The sequence below is a fragment of the Brachyistius frenatus genome, unplaced genomic scaffold (genome assembly GCF_029030835.1).
Source record: "Brachyistius frenatus isolate BFR_SWC_R1_liver_20210118 unplaced genomic scaffold, ASM2903083v1 Contig_106, whole genome shotgun sequence".
Taxonomy (NCBI): domain Eukaryota; kingdom Metazoa; phylum Chordata; class Actinopteri; family Embiotocidae; genus Brachyistius; species Brachyistius frenatus.
This window is the reverse complement of record NW_027210705.1, coordinates 47,501-68,691: the sequence shown is the minus strand read 5'-3', so window position 1 is coordinate 68,691 and position 21,191 is coordinate 47,501. Positions and strand designations below refer to the sequence as shown.

Sequence of the window (21,191 nt, the reverse complement as noted above, 5' to 3'; positions counted from 1 at the left end):
GACACGGTGTTTCTATGTGTAGCCTCGCTCTGCCTTTATTTCTGGTTTTACTGTATGCTTGCTGCCAAAGTCCCTCAACATTTTGTACATTATACCATGAGCTCCAGTTGATTAAAAGAAGACTCCCCGCAGTCAGAAATTTGTTTGATCAATCACGTTACTGTGTTGCTTAATAGGCTACAAAATGTATTGATTCAATGTAGGAACATTTCATCTGAGCTCACCCCAAATAGTTTCACATCTGGGTGTCCCTGCAAGATTTATGACATCACAACCAGTAACGTTTATGTTTTTATGTCTGCAAAAGCACTTTATAAATGATCCCATATTCATTATTTTGTGTGTTTTCTGTCTTTATATCTGTAAGGCACTTTGTAAATAATCTTTTTTATATTTACTATTACCATTTTTATAGGCCCATCTGTGATGCACTTTGTAAACTGACAAGCTTTTATTTTTCATAGATTTAGTCTGAAAAAAAAAACAAAATAAGCTTTTATTTTGAAAGAACAGGGTCGAAGAGGAAGAATATTTAATTTTGATAGAATTGGGCCGGAGGAGAAGCTTTTACTCTGAAAGTATTGGACCGGAAGAACCAGTGTTTATTTCCCTGGTGGAAACTTGATCCAACTTTACTTCTCCTGCCGTCGGGTTTCGGTGAGGTGAAGAGAAGTTAACAGATGAATTGGAGCGGGGTCTGGTGGGCTGCAGCAGACACACCGTGAACGTGACGGACAGCAGCACCAGCTGGGCCCCGGACTGGACCGTGTTCCGGAGTAAGTCGGTCTCTGGTGGTATCAGCGCTGATTGCAGCAGGTTTATAGGCGGTCAGAGAGCCGTCAGAGAGCCGTCAGAGAGCCGTCAGAGAGCCGTCAGAGAGCCGCCGTCAGCAGAAACGCGGCGGAACTCTGGACTCGACTTTTCTTCAGTTGCTCTGTCTGACCTGAGTCAGTGTTCATCTGCGCTCAGTGATGAAGAGGAGACTCCTGCTCGTGTCCAACTCCACCCTGCACGGCAGCGGCTACCTGGACCACTGCCAGCAGCACATCGCCAACTTCTTCGGACAGTAAGTTTCACTACGTTCACTGGAACAGACGAGCAAACGGGACATGCGTGAAGAATCCGGTTAGTCACGTGAGAAGAAAATAAATAACGAGTTCCCTTTAAAAACGAAGCGCTTTCATATTGACATGTCAATCAGCAAACAACTGTTGATCTATAAACATGTTTGTTAAGCCGTTGTAAATCAGTGGTCGAGTGGTCAAAGTTCGGCACATAAAAAGCAGTTTATTATATGAATTAAAATATTCTTTTAAATGTCTGAAATCATCTTAGGAGAAATTGCATTAAATGCGAAATGACCATTAAAACGCCAGATTTGTCAATGGAGTTTGGTGTGTGGACTGTTACGTTTGAGACTCTCTAGTAGTCTGGTTCTGGAGCTGAGAGTTTACAGGTCACCTCGGTCACGAAATGGCAAATTACGTTTGAAACATTTTTATTTCAACTTTTCTGATATAATTAGCAAAACATACATGTGTCTCTGTACATGTCTGACGATCGTTTGTGAGCCAATAATCATGCAGTAAAATCCGGCATTTAAGAAGAAGTATATATAGTATTTTTAATTAAAAAACAACAACCATATTATAAACATCTGAATAAATGTTGTAGAAGCTTAGTATGAAATGGTAAAGGGTAATACGAGATTTTTTTAAATGAGTTTGGTGTGGAGATTTGAAAGGTATGACCTTCAAAATATACTGCAACTTAAATCTGTAATAACAAACTTACACATCTCCATGAACACGTGTGGAAATCCTGTGCATGTCAAAATTGTCTTAAGTACAGTATTTGAGTACATTTTGCCTACTCAGCGACTGGCTGCTGCTGCACAAGTTTATGGACACTGGACAGTAAGTCATGTAGTTGCTAAACAATAGATGTCATGTTGTAGAAGAAGGTCTGTATTGAATGCTAAGCAATCATTAAAATGGTACATTTTTCTATGGAGTTTGGTGTGCAGACAGTTTAAGTTTAAGTGGCAGTTTTACATCTGGAATTGGTATCAAAGCTCCTTTTAATAAAAATCCTATCAGGTCTTTATAATTATGTACCATGGATGTATTTAATTTTTCTGATCGTGTGTGTGTGTGTGTGTGTGTGTGTGTGTGTGTGTGTGTGTGTGTGTGTGTGTGTGTGTGTGTGTGTGTGTGTGTGTGTGTGTGTGTGTGTGTATTTCAGAGATGTGAAGAGGGTGCTGTTTGTTCCTTACGCTCTCCATGACAGAGACGCCTACACCACGATGGCCAGGAACAAGTTTAAAACTCTGGGTATGTTTGTGTCTCATAAACATCTGACCATGACTTAAATGTTTGTACAGTGTTATGCAATTGTAAGTTTTCTTCACATTTGTACTATACATGTTCTATAAATGTATTATTTAGGACCTGTGTATATATTCTGTGTATTTTGCACAGCACAGTACACATCTAGGTAATGTTCAGTCTATGTTGTTGCTATTTTGTTGATGCTTTCCTACGTGTTTGTTTTATGTTTTTTTCCTGTATTTTTCACTATATTTTCATTATATCTTATGCGTATTGTGGATTTTCTTTATTTTTCTGTTGTTGTTTGTTTTTTTTTCAATCTATTTCTGTGTGTTTGCTTGTGTATGAGACACTGCTGTCTAAATCTAATGCAGTCAACCAGAGCAGAAAGCACTGACTGTTTGGCCCCTGCAGGTTATGAAGTGGAAAGCATCCACGAGGCCTCGGACCCCGTCGAAGCCGTCCGGAAGGCCGAGGGCATTTTCATAGGTTAGGAATAACAGAGCGAAGACTTTCTCTTCCTGTTTTCACTTCCTCATGTACTTCTATCATTTCCTTCTTTTTTTTATTTTTTGATTTTGCTTACTTTCGTTTCCTCATTCCTTATGATCTGAAAAAAATTCCCCTCGGGGATTAATAAAGTAAATACCTACCATACCTACCTACCTACCTACCTACCTACCTACCTACCTATCCTTTCTTTCCTGCTTCCTTCCTTCCACCCTCGTTCCTTTCCTCTCTTCCTCGTCTGCATGTTTGTTTGGTGAACCAGCAGTGTGGAGACAGTAATGGAGGTACTGTGTCCTTTTGTAGGAGGAGGCAACACTTTCCGACTGCTGAAGAGTCTCTATGACAACAAGGTGGTGACGGCGATCAGGAGTAGAGTGATGGAGGTGAAACACACAGTTAGAGCAACAACTGAACACACAGTTTATTCTATAGCCTGAATGTAAGACAACCCTCTTTTCCAACATTTCAGGTTAACAGATTTAACCTGCTCGTACGCTTAAACAGGATGTGATGTCACATGTCTGATGCGGGAAATAAATAAATAAACAACAGTGTCGAGTGATGTCCAGTTTGAGATGATGTCATAAATACAGTCACAAAACAAGCTGAAATAACTTCTTCCCTTCTGTCCTCATCTCCTTGTTGGCTTTCTTCTCCTTTTCCTTCAATGCCCTCTTCTTAACCCCGCCCCCCCCCCCCCCACACACACACACACACACCACCACCAGGACGGCGTCCCCTACATGGGCTCCAGTGCCGGCACCAACGTGGCCACCATCAGCATCAGCACCACCAACGACATGCCCATCGTCTTCCCTCCGTCCTTCTCCGCCCTCGGCCTCGTCCCCTTCAACATCAACCCGCACTACCTGGACCCCGACCCCACCAGCCGCCACATGGGGGTGAGTCAGTACACCTCAGCCTCAGTTTAACGTGAGGAGGGGGGAGGTGGTGTGATGGAGTCGGAGGAGCAGGTCAATATAAAGACCCAGCGAGGTGGAATTTAAAGTTTTCACAGCTCGTTCTGTGCAGATAAGGAGGTGATGCAGTAAAACACAACAGAGAACTCTTTGTCTCTCCAGCTCCATGAACAAATAATGATGTAAGAGATAGTTTTGCTCCGTCTGATTGGTCGGTTATCTACCATATCGGCGTTATCACCTTCACAGTCCTTTACAGCTGCTCCAGGTCAAAGATTCAACTTTCAGAGCTGCAACAAAGTCTGTGGAGTGTTTGATACACTCATATATAAAGTAGTCAAAACTTCAGCCTCTCGGGGGAGTCGTAGTTCAGAAGTCAGTGTTTATACAACAGGAAGTTCCTCCAAATCAAACCTTCTTTTGACTCAGTTAAACTTTCACTTGATTAGTACTGTTCATTTCAAATATGTTTATCTCCAGTCAAAACAAAATGTCCAGTTTGAGTTGAGTGCTGCCACAAAAGCATCTTAAAACAATATTTACTGGAACAGCTTCAACAGTGAAATACTGCTGCAGCTTTGATAACAAACCGGCAACGTAATAATACGTGATAGCTAATGAGTGAGAAAACGTGTCGTACTTTAGCTGCGTTTGGGTTTTAATACTGTTGTATTTTGGCCTTTTAAATGCAGGACGTTTACTTGCAGCAGAGTATTTTCATACTGTCGTATTGCTACATTTCTTCCACCACTGGGTTTTGCTCTTGAGGTGCACAAACTTTGGTGGTATTAATGTAGTCGATGTTATATGACCCTTCTCATGTGGCGTGCCACGAAAACAATCACAAAGACACGCTGCCCTCTAGCGGACTGGTGGGTGTATTACAGTCTTCAATGTCATACTGGGCTGCTCCGAGTCCCAACAGAAAAACACTAAAACCAAAGTGATGTTTTCAATTTGTTTAATCAGCAAATCCAAACCAAAGAATATTTGTCCTTTTTGCTTGATAAATGACCTCATAGAAAGGAAATAAACACTCAAAGTAGTAAACTGTTATTGAAACCAATTTTTAATGAAATACATAATGATACAAACTAATTCTCTGATAGTAATGTTGGTTCCTCCCATGTTATTTGCTGTGAACATGTCAAAATAGCCATTACAATTATCATTGAATCCCCACAGTGTTCAAACTATAGCAATGTAAATATTACAAAAAAATTATATTCTAAGGTACTTTTTAATATTGTATATCTTATATTATTGTTCTTTTGTTGTTTTTAAATTCACACTAGAATTCTAGATGTCAAACAACGGACTTGAATGTTGAATGTTCCTGATTCAGGAGGGCTCCCCCTGGTGGGCACTGCTGGTTATTGCAACAATGACAGAAGTTAAAACCAGGACTTTATCTTCAGAATATTATAATAGTATTATATCCCATATTTGTCAGCATGCTGTATGTGCAGAGCAGAACAAGGATTCCTTGTCATGTAATTAATCAGTTAACATGGCTGAAAAGGCCTGCAGGGCAGAGGATCAATACTGCATCAAATATGAACTTATTGATACGAAAGACATATATTCAAATTTAGCCTGAGTTATGCTTCCAAAGGATATATTTATCTTTATCTATGCTTTCCATTGCAACAGCATTTTCATAAATCCTCTTGAAAAGATGCTCTGTATGACTGCAGAGGTTGCCTGAGAATCTTCCTGTTTTCAAGTTTTCATCAGTGTCACAGTAGTCTGGTGATATTTGTCAGTGAACCTGCAAACAGGAACTGCTAATAGCGAATTCAACCTACGTTTAATTTGTAGCAGTTGTTTTGATTTTGACTGAATACTATATTATATTGGTAGTACCAAATGTGGGGCTTATTTTGTCTTATCTACCATGGTACACATACGACGCATTTAGTTCAGACCCCTTCATTTAGTTCTTTTTGTTATGTTGCGGCCTCATGCTGAGCAGGTGGGCTTCAATCAAGTGGCAGAAACATCTCAAAGATGATTTGGAGAAATGGGAGGCAGCACAGTTCAATTTCAACTGTCACTGAATACTTGATGTCAGTAGAATATATTTCGATTTGCAAACATCTCTAAAAATGTCTTTTCACTTTGTCACTGTGGTGTGTTGAGTGTCGACTGATGAGGGAATGATTTTAGCATAAGGCTGCAATAAAAAAAAAAATGGACAAAAAAGTGAAAGGGTCTGAATACTCTGTGAATGCTTTGTGCTGCAGTGAATTATCGTCTCCTCCCTCATTCTACACAGTCGGCTTGTATTTTGTTGACATTGTTGTTCTCGTGCAGGAGACCAGAGAGCAGAGGATCACTCAGTACCACGAAGAGACGGGCACTCCATGTGTCCTGGTGAGTGACAACGAGTGGAAGCAGAGCGGTGACGATCGGTGCTCAGAGTTTATTTGTATTTCAGGCCAAGTGGACGAGCTTTTATGGGAGAATTGAAGCTTCTTTGGTTTGTTTTTTCAGGCTCTGAGGGAAGGCTGCATGCTGCTGGTGGAGGGAAACAAAGCCACACTACTGGGAACCACCAAGGCCAGACTGTTCACCAGGTAACACACACACACACACACACACACACACACACACACACACACACACACACACACAGAGTCGGGTTTCCATCACTTCAAAGGACATTACGTTGACTTCCATTTCTATTTTTGTGATTTACCCTAAACGTTACCCTTCTCTAACAAGTAAATCTAACTTTAATGTGAAATGAATCTCAACCTGAACCTAACCTTAATCTAATATAACCCTAAATTAAACCTCCTGGCAGTTTTCAGCAGGGTTGACTTGTTTGTTGTGTATTTGTGTGTTTCAGGGGGAAGCCCTCAGCGGAGTATGAACCACATACTGATCTCAGCTTCTTGCTAACAGACACATCCTGACCAATCAAAGGGGAGCAGGAAGTGGAGATCACTGTGGAGATGATATTGTTCACTTTTTGATGTTTCTGGTCATAACAGAATAAACATTTTAATGAAACAATCCGCTGTGTGTCATTAAACCTGCTGAACATTAGCGACAGGTAAGGAAGAATAGTGCCCCAAAAATCTGAAAAATGTGATTTTTCTGCTGTTAAAGTGTATCATGTAAAATCAAGGCAAAGAAATAATAAATAAAGACAAAACGCTCAAGAAAATGTGAACAAATCAGTTTATTTCAAAGGTGAAATCTCCATGAAATTGTTAATCTTAATTCTCTAGGTGAAAGAATACATACATCAAAAATAGTCAATATTTCCTCATGGCAGAAAGAAAGAGACAGAGTGGTATTAAATATAAAACATAAAACCCTCAAACACAACAAACACACAGCTGCAGGACTGGTTTCAAATCACCTGATTCAGTCAGTTCAGCCGGGTTTTTATACAGACTCTTCCAAAACTTTAGTATTACCCCTCAAATAAAGTCCTGAGAAAGAGTCTGTGTCCGAGACATTAAGACAGAAGTGACTATTCGGACGATGTTCAGCCTTTGTGAGTAATTTGAACTGACTGAGGTGAGAGTTGACTTCAGCCCTGAACATGTGTTTTATTCGGTCTTATTTACACGCTGAACACCGTAGAAAAATCTTTATAAAAAGTTTAACAGTTCAGTAAAGTCACTCTCTCATGACTCGATAACGACCCCGTCAGATACGACTGACCTACGATCAGCGCTCGTACCAAAACCATTTGTTACCTTTAATAAACGGAGTCGACCTGAAAATGCATTTATCCAATCCGTTTCTTGTTACACGTTATTCTGTTTGAACACGACTTTTAGCTGAAGTTAAACGAGGTTTGGTGACAAGTTTAATTGGAAAAAAGTGAAAATGAAATTTTTGTGCACCAACTAGAACGTCTAAATCAAAATATGGTGACAACAGGGCTGCAACAGGATTATTTTCATTATGTAAAGATGTGATGTGTAGTGAAGGGAAAGCAGTAAGTCATCTGAGAAGCTTTAACCTGTAATTGTTTCTATAAAAAAGGTCATGAATTAAGAAAGATTCCTCTTTTCATTGACTAACGGTTATATCAACTCATCGCTGTCCCTCCAGATGGGCTCGGTTCAGGGGTCGTTCAATAGTTTGGGCCCTTTAAGATTTAATCAATCTATTAATATAACTCCTAAATATGTGGTAGTTTCATAACATGTCTTAAGTTATGTTCAGCAGAATTGATCTGAATTTACAAAAAACTTTCAAAAGAAGTTTCAAATCAAGGCGTGTTTCAAACCGTCAAACATCCTCAATGCAGTTCAGGTTAAAAATACAGTATACAAGAGTAGAAATATAATTTCTAGAGTAATGCTTTTGAAAATTGAAGCACTATTTTTATGAAATTGTCTTTAGCTATAGGTTCATTATATTCACTTACAGACATCAAAGTGTTATTGTATTATTACATATCACTCTCAGCCAGGTGTTAATCCCAAAATGTTGATCTATTTCTGTACAGGTTTTGGCGAAGTAAATATCCTTTAGTCTGTGTTTCCTCCATTAGAAACTCAACATCTGTCTAAAAAAAGGAAACAATGAAATAAACCGTCTTACTTTCTGGCCTCCTACATGAACAGCTGTATCAGCGTTACGTATCTGCGGTAATTCAGGGATGTCAGTGTCCACCAGTAGTATTAATGCATCTCTAACTTCTGCTGTTGAAACAAGATGGGATCGTTACGTCCAGAGGCAGAAGAAAAATATTCAAGGGACGGCAAACCTAAAAGCAGTGGACAAGATGCCAGTGAAAGGAAAAAATGATGCCTAGTAGCGGGCGAACTGAAGCATTACTGAGGAGTTATTTCAAAGTGATCGTTAACGGGGTTAATATATTTTTAAAACTATAATCAACCTTAAACATTAATTCATGATGCAAACCCAATATGGGTAAATAGCAAATGTTTTTTTTTAATCTTTTTTTTAATATATTAACACGCATACACACACACACACACACACACACACACACACACACACACACACACACACACACACACACACACACACACACTCATGAAACACAAAATAGCAACCTGCTTTTGTCGCATTTTTGTTCTCAGCGAAGCTGCCAGTTGCCACTCTGACATCTGAGGAAAAATAATACTATTTAAAAACACCATAAGCGGAAGAAGGAAGAGGCCTCAGTGCAGAAAAAGGCGGGAAAGTCACAACTATTGCTAATTGACCGTTCACTAAGCCCCGCCCCCTCGTGATGCTACGGCCGCACTAGCCAGCAACTGTTCATTTTGCTGGAACTACGACCGGTAGATTTGATTAGCTGCTGGCTAATTAAGTCTCTGAATGACTTTAAAACAGTTCAAATTAAAAGTCCAATGACTTTTTAACAGTCCTGCTTGTCCTGTAAGATTCGGTGTAAACGTGAATTGGATTGCTTCATACGTGATGTCACGCTACCTGACTGACCGGGCGATGGTAAAAAACCAATCACCTCACTGGGTAATGATTCAGGTCTTTATGTTCTTATTTATTGGGACAGCTAAACTAAAAAGGTGCTCTGTAACTATATATTTATTTATAAGTGCTTTGGTGCTGGCGACCGACTGATTAGTTTGTTAAATGTAACACAACGTGTGTAAATAAAAGGTTGTTGTAGTGTAAACTTATCAAATCTAACAAAGAGCAGCACAGCGCCACTCATCTAACGTCAGACGAATAAAGACGGCGAACTGCACAGCTGATCGAGTTCTTCATTTCCCCTCCAATTTCTTTTTGTAAATGATTTGTTTTAAAATGTTCCACTCAGCTTGAAACCATGGTCTCAACAACTGATTCTGTAGTTGCGTCTCTTTGCCTGAAGAGGGCGGCAAGCAGCTTCAACACACTGTTCAGGTGCGGCGTTTAGTGAACGATCGTTTCTACAGGACGAATTACAAACCAACAAAAAAACTCAAGTTTTGCAAAACAATATCTTGATCACGTTGAAATGAGCTGGACCCACTGTTGTAATTATCATCGTTCTGTACAAAATAAAATAAAATACAAAAACAAAACCACCCCAGCAGCGTCCCAAAGCAGAACTCTTACATGACACGTTCTAACCAGCTTCACCGCACACAAAGCAGGAAGGAAAAACAAGTTGAAGAATACAGAAGGGTAAATACGTTACTGCAACGCTCCCAGCGATCACATCATATCACAGCAGACTGAACCATCTCTGTCCAAAAATACAGATCTGAATGTGGCTCATCAACCACTTTCAGTATCATATCTCATATTGCTGCGTTATTGCTGTTTTATCTCACATATGATCACAAGTAATACGGTCACCGCAAGAGAGCAATCAGTTTAAGAGGTTAGTGACGGCCCTCGTGTACCCACAATCCTCTGGTTCATCACTCCTTTACATTTTTATTTTTTGCAGTTTTATTCTCTTAGTTGGCTCTTTTTTTTTTAAATTGTATGTTTTCAATAATTTAATCTTTGTTCTCACTTGTTGATTCTGTGTGATTTTAAGTTGCCGTTTGCTTTAGGTGGATTAATGGAGACCATTTAAAGGTAAGAGACTGATCTCAGATCGTCCCAGGGCTCGCTCAGATCTTTAAAAAACCTCCACCAGCGTCCTCTGGGAGCAGAGAAGTTCCCCAACAAGAGAAACTATTCACTGTTTGATTCTCTGAAAATGGTCTTCGATGTTTCAGCAGTTCTGGACCGTCACGGTAACAAATCTCTACAGCTGATCAATTATTTTATGTTTGGACAAAAAAAAACACAAACGTGCAAAAGAAATATTAGGCCAAACTCAAACAACCTCGTATCTCCAGACAAAGTTACTCCGTCACCTCGTGCATGCTGGAACAAACCCATGAAGCTTCCAGGCATGTTGATCAATATGTTAAAGGAACAGTTCAAACAGTTTGGTACGTATTCTTGCAAAGAGTTAGTAAATGTTCAGACTGATGTTACTCTCGTGTCTGTCTACTAAATACAAAGCTGCAGCCGATTAGCCTAGCTTAGCATCAACTGGAGCCACAGGAAACGGCCTGGCTCCTCGAAAACACAACAAAATCCACCATGCAGCACCTGTAAGTTCACGAACTAACATCTCGTCATTTTTACACCTCTAATTCTGTAAAAATGAAACAAGTTGTGTTGAACATTTTTACATGAAGCTTATGAACTTGAGGACATTAGAAGGCTTCATTAATGCACTGTATCTGTCAGTTTTGTTAGTATTTCATCACTTCATGAAGACACATTACAGTATATTTTATACATTCCACTGTCCAAAGGATGCGTTATTGCTCTTATAAAAACAGATAAATATTAAAACCTGTTTACATTATAAGTCTGTTATAAAGCATTCATTGAATGTTTATAAATGGCTTACAAATACTAAAAAAGGGGACTTTAATACTCTTTAAAATGCCTTTACATTTTGATTCGTTTACATGTTGAGAGGTTTATTTGTGCCGTTATGTGAATTTTATTACCTTTGGTTAGAGCCAGGCTAGCTCTTTCCCCCCGGTTGCTGTTCTTATGCTAAGCTAATGCTAACCAGCTGCTGGCTGTAGCTTCACATTTAGCGTACAGACATGACGCAATCTGAACGTCTGACTCTCGGCAAGATGTCTTCAGTGTCTGTGAAGTCTAGAAAACTCTGCAAGTGTAACATCAGCTTGTTCTGAAGATGATGGCCACGTGATGATGCAGTTTATTTCACAAAATGATGAACTATTCCTTTAACGTTGAACTTTAAAATATCAATCTTTGAGAATTTCATGTGAATAGTGTTTTTTCCAGCTTCTCATTTGGCATAAACACAACATAACTAGCAAAAACTAAACACCTCATTACAACTTTAACCAGTACTATTATCCGCCATCCAACAGTCAATACAGTGAAATCCTCTCCGAGGCCGTTTTACCCTGATTTCTTCTCTCCTGAACTTTTAGTTCCTCACAGTTTGACCTCTAGGCGTCAGTGTTGCCGTTCTCCTCCGGCTGCAGCTGCTCCTTCTCAGCGCAGTCGTCCTGCGGGGGGCGCACTCTCTTAAAGAAACCCAACTGAGGAAGAAGAGAAGAAGAAGAAGAAGAAGAAGAAAGGTGTTGAAAGGAGGAAGTCAGTCATTTCTGAAGAAAATGTCTGCAGTGCGAACACTAGAGTTTACACTGCAGCGATATCCTGGACAACAATGATTGACATGACAAAAACAAAGGCCGACAGTCGATAGTCACTATCAAGTGTGACTTGCAATGTTTCTTCCTCACCTTGTACATGATGAAGATGAGCAGCGCCAGCAGCAGCAGTCCTGCCAGTACAGCCAGAGCCACCACCCAGGCTGGCACTGGAGGAGGAGTGTCAGCCACCCACGTCACCGACACATTCACCTGAAAAACACACACTCACCTTTAAGGAACAAAGTTCTGCGTCGTTCCCTCCTTTCGTTTCCTGTTCAGTAACTTCAAGGTTGTTAAAACCATTGCGAGGCCGTAACCTTCGTGAGTAAGAGCTCAAAGGTTTGCTGCCGCTCCCGAGTTACACATGACTTCACGCACCTGAAACTTGAGCGGAGCGCGCACATCCACGTTTGTGACAATTTATTAGGGAACAGGAAGAAGCAGCAGGGAGCCAAATCCGGTGAGTAGGGGTGGCGAGGAGCGACGATTGTTGTGGTGGGCGAGAAACTTGTGCGTTTTCAAGTCGCTGTGAGCGAGCGCACTGTCATGTTGGAGAACCGAAGTTCCATCGCGCCACAGTTCGGGTCGTTTGCATCGACACGGTACAACTCGGTGTTGACGGTCTGACCCTGGGGGGAAAGTCACGGTGCGTAAGCCCACTGATGCCAAGGAAAACCGACCTGGTTGCACGCCTGACCCGACGCGCCTTTTTCGGTTTTGGGCAGTGATGTTCCGCTCAGAACACCTCTACGCTTATTGCTTCACTTGCCGTAGGCTTCCTGAAACATTTTAGGTTCTCAGTTGCTGATTTCCAGAGTTTGACACGAAATTCTACGCGCGCCCTCCGGTCATGTCCACCGAGAAATTACAGATGTGCCGGACCACCGCTCACAAAAAAAACATGTTACTCAGCTGCTGCGACCAAACTTGCAGCACTTACTCACAAAGGTTGGATATTCTCTGCGCTCTTTCTGATGAAGCTTTCTGCTTGTTTAAAACCAGAAAACAATATTTTGTATTTAGCTTAAGAAAACGTGCCTGACCCCAGTCACCAAACTCCTCTACGATACTGTGTTTAATCTTAAATTGTCAAACCGAAAAAGCTGCGTCATCAGGAATTTAACACTAACAAAACAGTTGCAGCTGTGTTTGTCTGTACACACAGTAAACAGAAGTGGAGAGGTTGTGCTTCCTGTCCTGGGAACAATGTGTTAAATCCAATGACATCACCGCAGCTGCGGCTTCAAGAAATGTTTCTATAAATGAAGCTACGAAAGCTTCGGTCACTGTTGGACTGTATGCTGATGACTCATCGATGTGTCTGTGTGTCTTACAGTGGTGCTGTTGGATGGCAGCTCTGACACCAGGTTCTTGTAAGGCATCTCGATGACGCTGAAAGAGGCCGTTGATCGAACCACATATGAACGATTCTGATTCTCACTCTGAATGAAAAAAAGAAAGAATACAGTCACCTCTGACAAAAAAAATTGCAAGTATATAATATAACATTTGTCTTTACATTTACAGTACGACATACTGAGTACTGAAACTAAAAAAAAAAAATCTGTGATATTGTGTTACTGATTTCAATAATATTGCTCAGCCCTAAAAGTTGGATTTGCTTATTTGTTTGTTTACCTTGAGGAAGTTGTTGACAGCCAGTCTGGAGTAGATGAAGAGGATGGCATTCTGCCTCCTCTCCAGACGACCGACCTGACATCTCAGCCGCAGGCACCCAGCTGTGGTGCAGTCCTACACACACACACACACACACACACACACACACACACACACACACACACACACACACACACACACACACACACACACACACACACACACACACACACACACACACACACACACACACACATTTATGTTCAAACAGAAGTGAACAGCTGACAGGATAAAATGTAGGAGGGCTGGGATAAGAGAGGAGAGAAAGTAAAAAAAATATCCGCAGACATCACATGCAGCATCAGTCGTCGTCAGTAGTCTGAACTTGATGTTACACTCAGGTGGGAGAGAATGCTTCACATCGTGTCATACAAGATATCCATCTGAAATGTGTATGTGTTTATGTACCAGTGTATGCAGGTCGTTCTGGGAGTCTCTGGACTCCAGGTCTCTCTTGCGGACGTGGTTCCGGTTTCGTCCCTCCGTCTCTCGTTCTCTGGGTGGAACGACGCTGGTGTTGTTTTTCTGGGAGATCAGTGGGTTCTGACACAGAAGAACACACAAAGCTCATGCTGTGCAGTTGGTGCTCCGACTAAAGAGCATCTCCACGGCATCCGTCACCAACCGTGGAAAGTAACCTGATGAATCTCAGTCCTATGGTTTCTCTTTTAGCTCCGTGTTTGAAGTAAATATCTGTCTGTTTAGCTGCTGACATCTTTACTATGTTCACCAGCTCTACTCTAACTGTGTCTGTCTGCTGTTTGCTGATGAGCAGGTGGTGTACAGTAGAGCTTTGATACAGCTGAAAATGGCCCATAAAAAAGAGCTGACACTGTAAAACTCTGAAAAGGTGAGATGAGCTTCCTCAGACACATCTCACACGGTCACATTGTTTTTAAACTTCCATTATATACATTGGAATAAAAACACACACTATTACAGGTACTTAAGAGCAGACACTCTGCTTCTGAAACGTTTCCAATGGACAGTCATGCTCGAGCCAGAAAGAAGCTGAATGCTGTGAACTGTTTGTGTTTGTTTGGTCTGTTTTCTTGTTTGTGTTTACGTGAGTCTTACAGAGACGTTGAGCGGGTTGAGCTCCACGTCGGTGGTGCAGTTGATGGGCCCCTCGGTCTCGTAGCTGGTGATGTAGAGCAGAGAGCCGTTCCTGAAGTTGTACGGCCACTCGACCTCCAGCGACGCCTTGCTGAACGTACTGGGGCCGCTGTTCAGGAGCTGAGGAGGGCGACTCTGTCAGGACTCATCTCAAACAAACATATACATTACTGCTGCTTTACTTTTCGTCGCTACTTCTTCCTCTTTGGGTCAGACTGGTTAGAAAAGGCTTGATGGTAGCTCCAAAAAGAAAAGCCAGAAACAACTCTCAGTTATGTACATGCAGTGCACGTGTGTGTGCGTGTGTGTGTTTCTATACCTCGTAGACGTGCAGTATTTGTGGTCCGATGTCGTCTCCGACCACAGGAGGCTCTTTAGGTTTCCAGTTGGCGATAGGAAGAAGCACCTGAGCAGGAGACGACGTCCTGGTAGGAAACACACACACACACACACACACACACACACACACACACACACACACACACACACACACACACACACACACACACACACACACACACACACACACACATTTTAAATGGTACAATCTGCAGCTCTGCTTGGCAGCTCTAAAATAATCCTGAACAGCATGGAAGCAGTCAAAGTTGTTTTAATTTGTTTTGTTTCCTACAAGTATCAAACTTTCATCATTTATGTTGCAAGAGATTATTTAAGTCTCTCTATCAATTGTAACTTTGATTCTAAGTGATTGTTTGGCTAGAAAATACTAAACTATTATTTACATACACAGTCAAATGACACACAGTTCAGGGACACAGACTTATATTCACCTAAACATCCAGAAGCTACAGTGTATTAAAGTGTGCGTTTTACCCTCTGATGGAGACTTTAGCGAGGACGGCCAGCTTGGTGACGCTGGACACTCGAGGACTGGTGTTGTTAAACTGGTTAGAGCTGAAACACAAACATCACCGATCAATACCATTTTATTAAAAAAAACTAGAAACAAAGATATACAAAAAAATCAACACAAACATGGACATAATCAGATGTAAAACCAGGCTCTGTTGCTGTTATTTTATTTTTTTATTTTATACACTTTATTAATCCCCGAGGGGAAATGTCTTCACTACAGCAGGGGGGCTCTCAGGGGAAGCTGCTGCAGCAGGCTGCCACTAGCGCGGCGCCAGGTAACCTGACCTGAGGTGCATGTTTTTGGATGATGGGAGGAAGCCGGAGAACCCGGAGAGAACCCACGCAAGCACAGGGAGAACATGCAAACTCCGCACAGAAAGGCCCAGGACCGGATTCGAACCCGGAACCTTTTTTGCTGTGAGGTGACAGTGCTAGCCACTGCACCACCGTGCCGCCATTAAAGCGGACACTGGGTGGCGCTGCCTCCGGTGATGTGACAGGTTTACTGAGGTCATGTGCATTCATAACTTGATTTAGAGACATGTATCAACAAGATGTGTCAAAATAAGTACAAAGATCTATACAAGAACGGCTTCTATATCTTAATAAGCTGAGTTGAGGCGGAAGTGTATTAGTTTAACAGCTTCAATAAAAAAAAGCCATTCTAAGACAGAAAACACAAGACAACATGACAGGCACTTTTAGAGGGATTTAAAAGGGTCACATAAAACAAAAATAAGCTGAAACAAAAAAACAGTGCAGAGAGAGAAAAATAATAATAAACACTTCAACACAGCTGTGCAGTTTGTGCCAAATTTGAAGAAACTCGTGAATTCACATGAATGGAACAGATGGATGTGCAGCCAACGCCAAAACATAATGCCTGAGAAAAGATCTGGAGCATTAAGATAAAATGTCCAAAACAGTATGTCAGAAAAGCATGACTGAAAGGTCTAAACATGTCTTTAGGAATATCAATGATACTCCCAAACATGTCTGAAAGTTATTGATTAAACATCTGTGCACAGCAGTGATGGTAAAAGTTTGTAGCCTCAAAATGCTTAAAGGACATGAACATTTATAAAAAAATGCAATAAAATTGAGATGTAACTAAAATCAAAAGAACATCAGGAACATGAGAAGTGATGTAATGATGTGGAGGAAACCCCTCAGTGGTGGGACTGTGTACGCATGTGTTGGAACCATAGGAGGTTTGTTTATTTAGTTGATCGAGCTTCATTTGTTTTAAGATACAAAAAAACCTGATCACAAACTACTCGTGTCTGCAGAGAACTCGTGAACTCTCAGAGCTGAAGAGGAGGGAAACCAAAGAAGGCTGAAACCTCTTATTAACATACCTCTCTCCATCTCCCACACACACACACACACACACACACACACACACACACACACACACACACACACACACACACACACACACACACACACACACACACACACACACACACGGAGGAATGTGTCTGAGCTGCTGCCTTCACAGTTTCAGGAGGTTTTTGTCATTCAGATGAGTGTAAAGAGAAATGAAGTCGGCTTTATACTCCGTCAGAGCTGCTGATCGGTGGTCCGATTCAGAAACTCTGTCCCACCTCCCACCTTTTTTTATTGTATGTTATTGACTTTATTTACTTCAAATCTACAATTTCTGTGAAGTTTAGTGTAAATTATGATTAACCTCCAGTTTATATTCAAACAATAATTGACTTTCATTGATGAAGACGCGAGGTCCCATCTGTATTCAGACCCCTTCACTTTCTGCTCAGTGGATTGCAGATAAAACGGCCGTGCTTGTTAATCAGTGTACACTTAGTAACCCTTCAGGATAAAGTGAGATTATTCTTAGATTAGATTTGAATTGTACTCAGTAGACCAGTTGGACTGTGCACTGCTGAAATGAATAACCTCATACAAACTAAAAGAACGACCCAGAGGTTGAGAAACTTCCGGAAAAAAAGGCAGCTAGTTCCTGATTATATTAACTCTATTATGATGTTTTTTATAACAAGCCAAATTCCTCATTTTACACTCCCACCAATAACACTCAAAAGTATTTAATTTTGTCTTTTTGTTTCTTCTCTTACATCTCGCCTAATTTACATTTGGTGTGCTTTGCCACTCAAAGTGTTTCTTTTATATTTAAATAATAAACATATTTTTAAATGTTCCTTTATATGTGAAACACTGCATGTCATTTTCTTGCTGTAAAACACTTTGAGCTGCATTTCTTGTAGGAAAGGTGCTATAGAAATATATTTTCTTATTATTATTAAATGCGCAAATGTATTCAACACCAAAAACACAAATACTACCTTCTGCCATCTGTAAGCAAAATACAACAACACTGCTGTGGTGAGTCCCACCTGGCATCACCTGTGCCATTTTACATTTGAATCCCCCAGTGCCATTAGTAACAAACTTCGCTCTGCTGCCAGCAGGTGGAGCTGTGCCCCACTCACCCCAGACGACCCTTGACCTCTGATACAACAACATCAGTGGGGTTCTGGACAGAGACAGAACCGAGCCGTACCTGACTATCTGCAGGTCGAACTTGACAGACGTGTCCTCCTCCGACAGCTGGTGCACGCTGAACCTCAACTCAGCCAGCAACTGGCCAATGACAGCCCGGGAAGAGACAGACGAGGACCAATCAGAGAGAACAGGGAAGCAGCAAAAAACAAACAGGTTATTGAGAAACAAATCTCACTTAAAAATCTGTTTATTTTCACCTTTCTGTAGAATATCTTGTATAAACTGTGTATAAAACATGATTTATACAGTGTCATCTTTAATTTGTACTTGGTCCACTGAATTATTGTTACTTTAAGGCAAAGTACTGTACTGTACTTCATGCAATCTACTTCTTAACAATCACGTCACCACCTTTTCATCCTTCATCTGTCTTTATTGATATTTGACTGTGATTTACTTCCCATCCTCACAGCTCCACCCTGACTGATCGACGTGGCCTGCAGGTGCTTCACTCACCCTGGTTCCTGCTTTCATGGGGTTTCCCAGGTCGCACACCACCATCTTGGTCTGGTTCTCCTTCTTGTAAGCACAGGAGAGCCGGGAGAGGGTCTGTGGAAAACAACACATCGCTCATCACTGTACAACTAGAAAGGCTCATCGCAGCTTTGTGTACCACACAGTACAGAACTGGAGTTGGTTTGTTTAAGAGCAGGTGTGCTGTGATAATACTTCAATTTACTATTTTGCCAGGTTTGGTCCCAGCTGCTCGTCTCGACACAAGAACATTGGCTTCTCTAGTTCGATTTAATATTTTTCAAAGTAAAGGTGTCAGTAAAAAAGGTTTTGTTTTGTTTTGTTGCAGAGTCATTGTATTGGACTTATTTACACTCTGGTAACTGCTTTTAGTCCAGTTTAGAAACTGTTATTTGGGAAATGACCATATGTTTTTCAGCAAACTTCCTGTTCCTCCAGGAATTTATTATATCCAGAGCCACGACCTTTTATTTTAAAGTAGGTCTTCAGGGCAAGAGATCTACCGTACGTCTCCTCCTCGTGGACAGTGTAAAGCTGGAGTGCACTTATATAGTGCTTAACAGATGAAGCACTTCACAATGTTTGTCATTCATGGGCACGTTCACACACCTCTCTGTAATATACCCATGGATTACTTTGATACTGAAGAAAACTTAAAACATAATGATTCACAGATGAGTTCTGAAGTGTCTTTCTTCAGGGACTTCAAAGTGGATATATGAAGGTTTGTTGTGGATGGACATTTGGGCTGGTTACCCAATCAATTCAATACCGATTCACAAGTTCCCGTTTTGTTTTGTTTTGATTCGGTTTCAATTCTTTTGAGGACATTTCAGTTACAATACCAATTTTACTTTGCAATGAAATCTCAGAAAACTGATTTTGTAAATTGTACAAAGAGCCCTCTAACATAGTGCATTAACAAAAATGTTTTGTTTACATTAAGAATAGATCTTAAAGCAATTACATGAATGTACTTTTTATTTTACAACGAGTTGTGAAGACAACAACAACGAGATACTCTTTCTTTCTGGTGTAAACCACGCCCACTAAAGCTGCATATACCCGCGTGCAGATTCTCATTGCCTATACGAAACATCGATCATTGCCAACGTGGCTTCCGATTGGCTGGATCCGACACCTCCGCTCGATACAGACTCTGGTTGGCTATTGTAGGCCGGACAGGATGTGGAAGCTTTTTTAAACCAGCACTAATAGAAATCAGCGATACTTAGTGTATCCTCGGGGTGTGTGAGTCGCACTGAATGACATCAATGTGTGTTTCATGTGTGTGGAATGTGATTTTTTTTTTTCTACTATAATTCACCTCACGCAGTCTGTTTGACTGCCCTTCAGCTCTGTGACTCACTTTGTCCTGATGAATGTCCATGACTATAACACACCTCATCCTGTCCTGTCACCATGGTTACAAAGTTCATCTGCTTCAGAAACGTTACCTGACTGCGGACGACCCCGGTGAAGTCGGCCTGTTGTGGAGGGTAGACGTGGAGTTCGGCCTCGTAGGCTCCCTCACCCTGATTCTCAGCGTTGATCTTCAGGGTCAGAGCGTTATCATCGCCGATGTAGATCTGGTCACGATCGCTGTGGCAACGCAAAGAAGAAGAGTTAACTAAATACTGTGTCTGATTTCAGCACTTTCTTTCTCATCTAAAAACAAACAGACACCATTTGAATATTATGACAGATTACATATACTTTAGGAGCATATCTCAGATGAAACACAAACTTCATCCAGCCTGCAGTAACGCAGTGAGCAGAGGAATTAACGCTTTCCCACCTCTTCACTGACAACTTGAGGTCAGGTTTACAGATGTTGTCACCTCCACAGTCCAACAGGATATGAGCCTGACAGAAGAAGAAAAAACAGAGAGAAGAAAGAGGGAAGGAAGAAAAGAAAGAAGTAAAAGAAGGATAAAAGACGATCAGTCATAGAATATGGATCAGTCCAACCTGACATACACCATCAGTGTTTCCTCTATCATTGTCTTGAAAGAAACCTGCAGTTACGTCCAGTAACAACTATTCATTTACACCCGTTTCATTTCAGCATTTTTCTGTCACTGAAAGTTGCGCAAATTTGTCTGTTTCTCTGCTCCGTTGCATGTTTTGGGTTTCATGCCTGCAGTGTTAAGCTAATTCCATAACTTTAATAGTTGCTCTGCCCTCACATGGTTCATATTCATAAATAAATTCAATGTTATCATATTACCTTGACAGAACACAGAACATTTCAGCCCCACAGTGGAGTTACCTGCTTGGTGATGTTAGATGGGACCGTCATGTCGAGGATGGGCTGCAGTCCGGTTTGGTCGGCAGCCAGCTGGTAGTCCAGACTGTACTCCATCACCACGGAGATGGGAGTGATCTTATCCCGGAACTCACGGTCGTCCTGAGAGACAGAAGAACGGTGGAGGGAATCAGACCACCCTTCTCAGAATTTAAATTAAATGTTTAATATTGATTTGATTTAATTTATTATTACTAATCTCGATAATATTCATTACTGTTTATTTTTCTCTTTGTGTTGTTCTGAAATAAAATGGCATCTATTGTATATTGCATAG

The 21,191-nt window shown here is 41.1% G+C and overlaps 2 protein-coding genes across 3 annotated transcripts in view; one reads left to right on the top strand and one right to left on the bottom strand.

Annotated features, from left to right (window-relative positions):
- Positions 1-854: 854 nt before the first annotated feature.
- Positions 855-6,781, top strand: LOC138628839 (alpha-aspartyl dipeptidase). Its single transcript, XM_069712134.1, has 8 exons — positions 855-1,066; positions 2,245-2,333; positions 2,745-2,819; positions 3,144-3,223; positions 3,569-3,742; positions 6,077-6,136; positions 6,257-6,339; positions 6,615-6,781. Exons 1-8 carry the CDS (start codon positions 972-974, stop codon positions 6,679-6,681), a joined length of 723 nt encoding a protein of 240 aa, XP_069568235.1. The 5' UTR covers positions 855-971; the 3' UTR covers positions 6,682-6,781.
- A 150-nt stretch (positions 6,782-6,931) lies between these two features.
- itgav (integrin, alpha V) overlaps positions 6,932-21,191 on the bottom strand; it is a 50,576-nt gene continuing 36,316 nt past the window's right edge. The window contains exons 20-33 of one of the 2 annotated variants that reach the window (XR_011311496.1): positions 20,879-21,016; positions 20,405-20,472; positions 20,064-20,208; positions 18,589-18,681; positions 18,131-18,210; positions 15,544-15,624; positions 15,029-15,134; positions 14,671-14,829; positions 14,002-14,136; positions 13,555-13,668; positions 13,251-13,358; positions 12,007-12,126; positions 8,734-11,802; positions 6,932-8,691 (exon numbers count right to left, since the gene is read on the bottom strand). Coding sequence is in view for 1 of the 2 variants with exons in the window: in XM_069712133.1 (XP_069568234.1) it covers positions 11,710-11,802; positions 12,007-12,126; positions 13,251-13,358; positions 13,555-13,668; positions 14,002-14,136; positions 14,671-14,829; positions 15,029-15,134; positions 15,544-15,624; positions 18,131-18,210; positions 18,589-18,681; positions 20,064-20,208; positions 20,405-20,472; positions 20,879-21,016 (1,440 nt within the window). In the remaining variant the exon portion in view is untranslated. Of the gene's footprint in view, positions 11,803-12,006; positions 12,127-13,250; positions 13,359-13,554; positions 13,669-14,001; positions 14,137-14,670; positions 14,830-15,028; positions 15,135-15,543; positions 15,625-18,130; positions 18,211-18,588; positions 18,682-20,063; positions 20,209-20,404; positions 20,473-20,878; positions 21,017-21,191 lie in introns of both variants that reach the window. The other variant, XM_069712133.1, reaches the window with a different exon arrangement.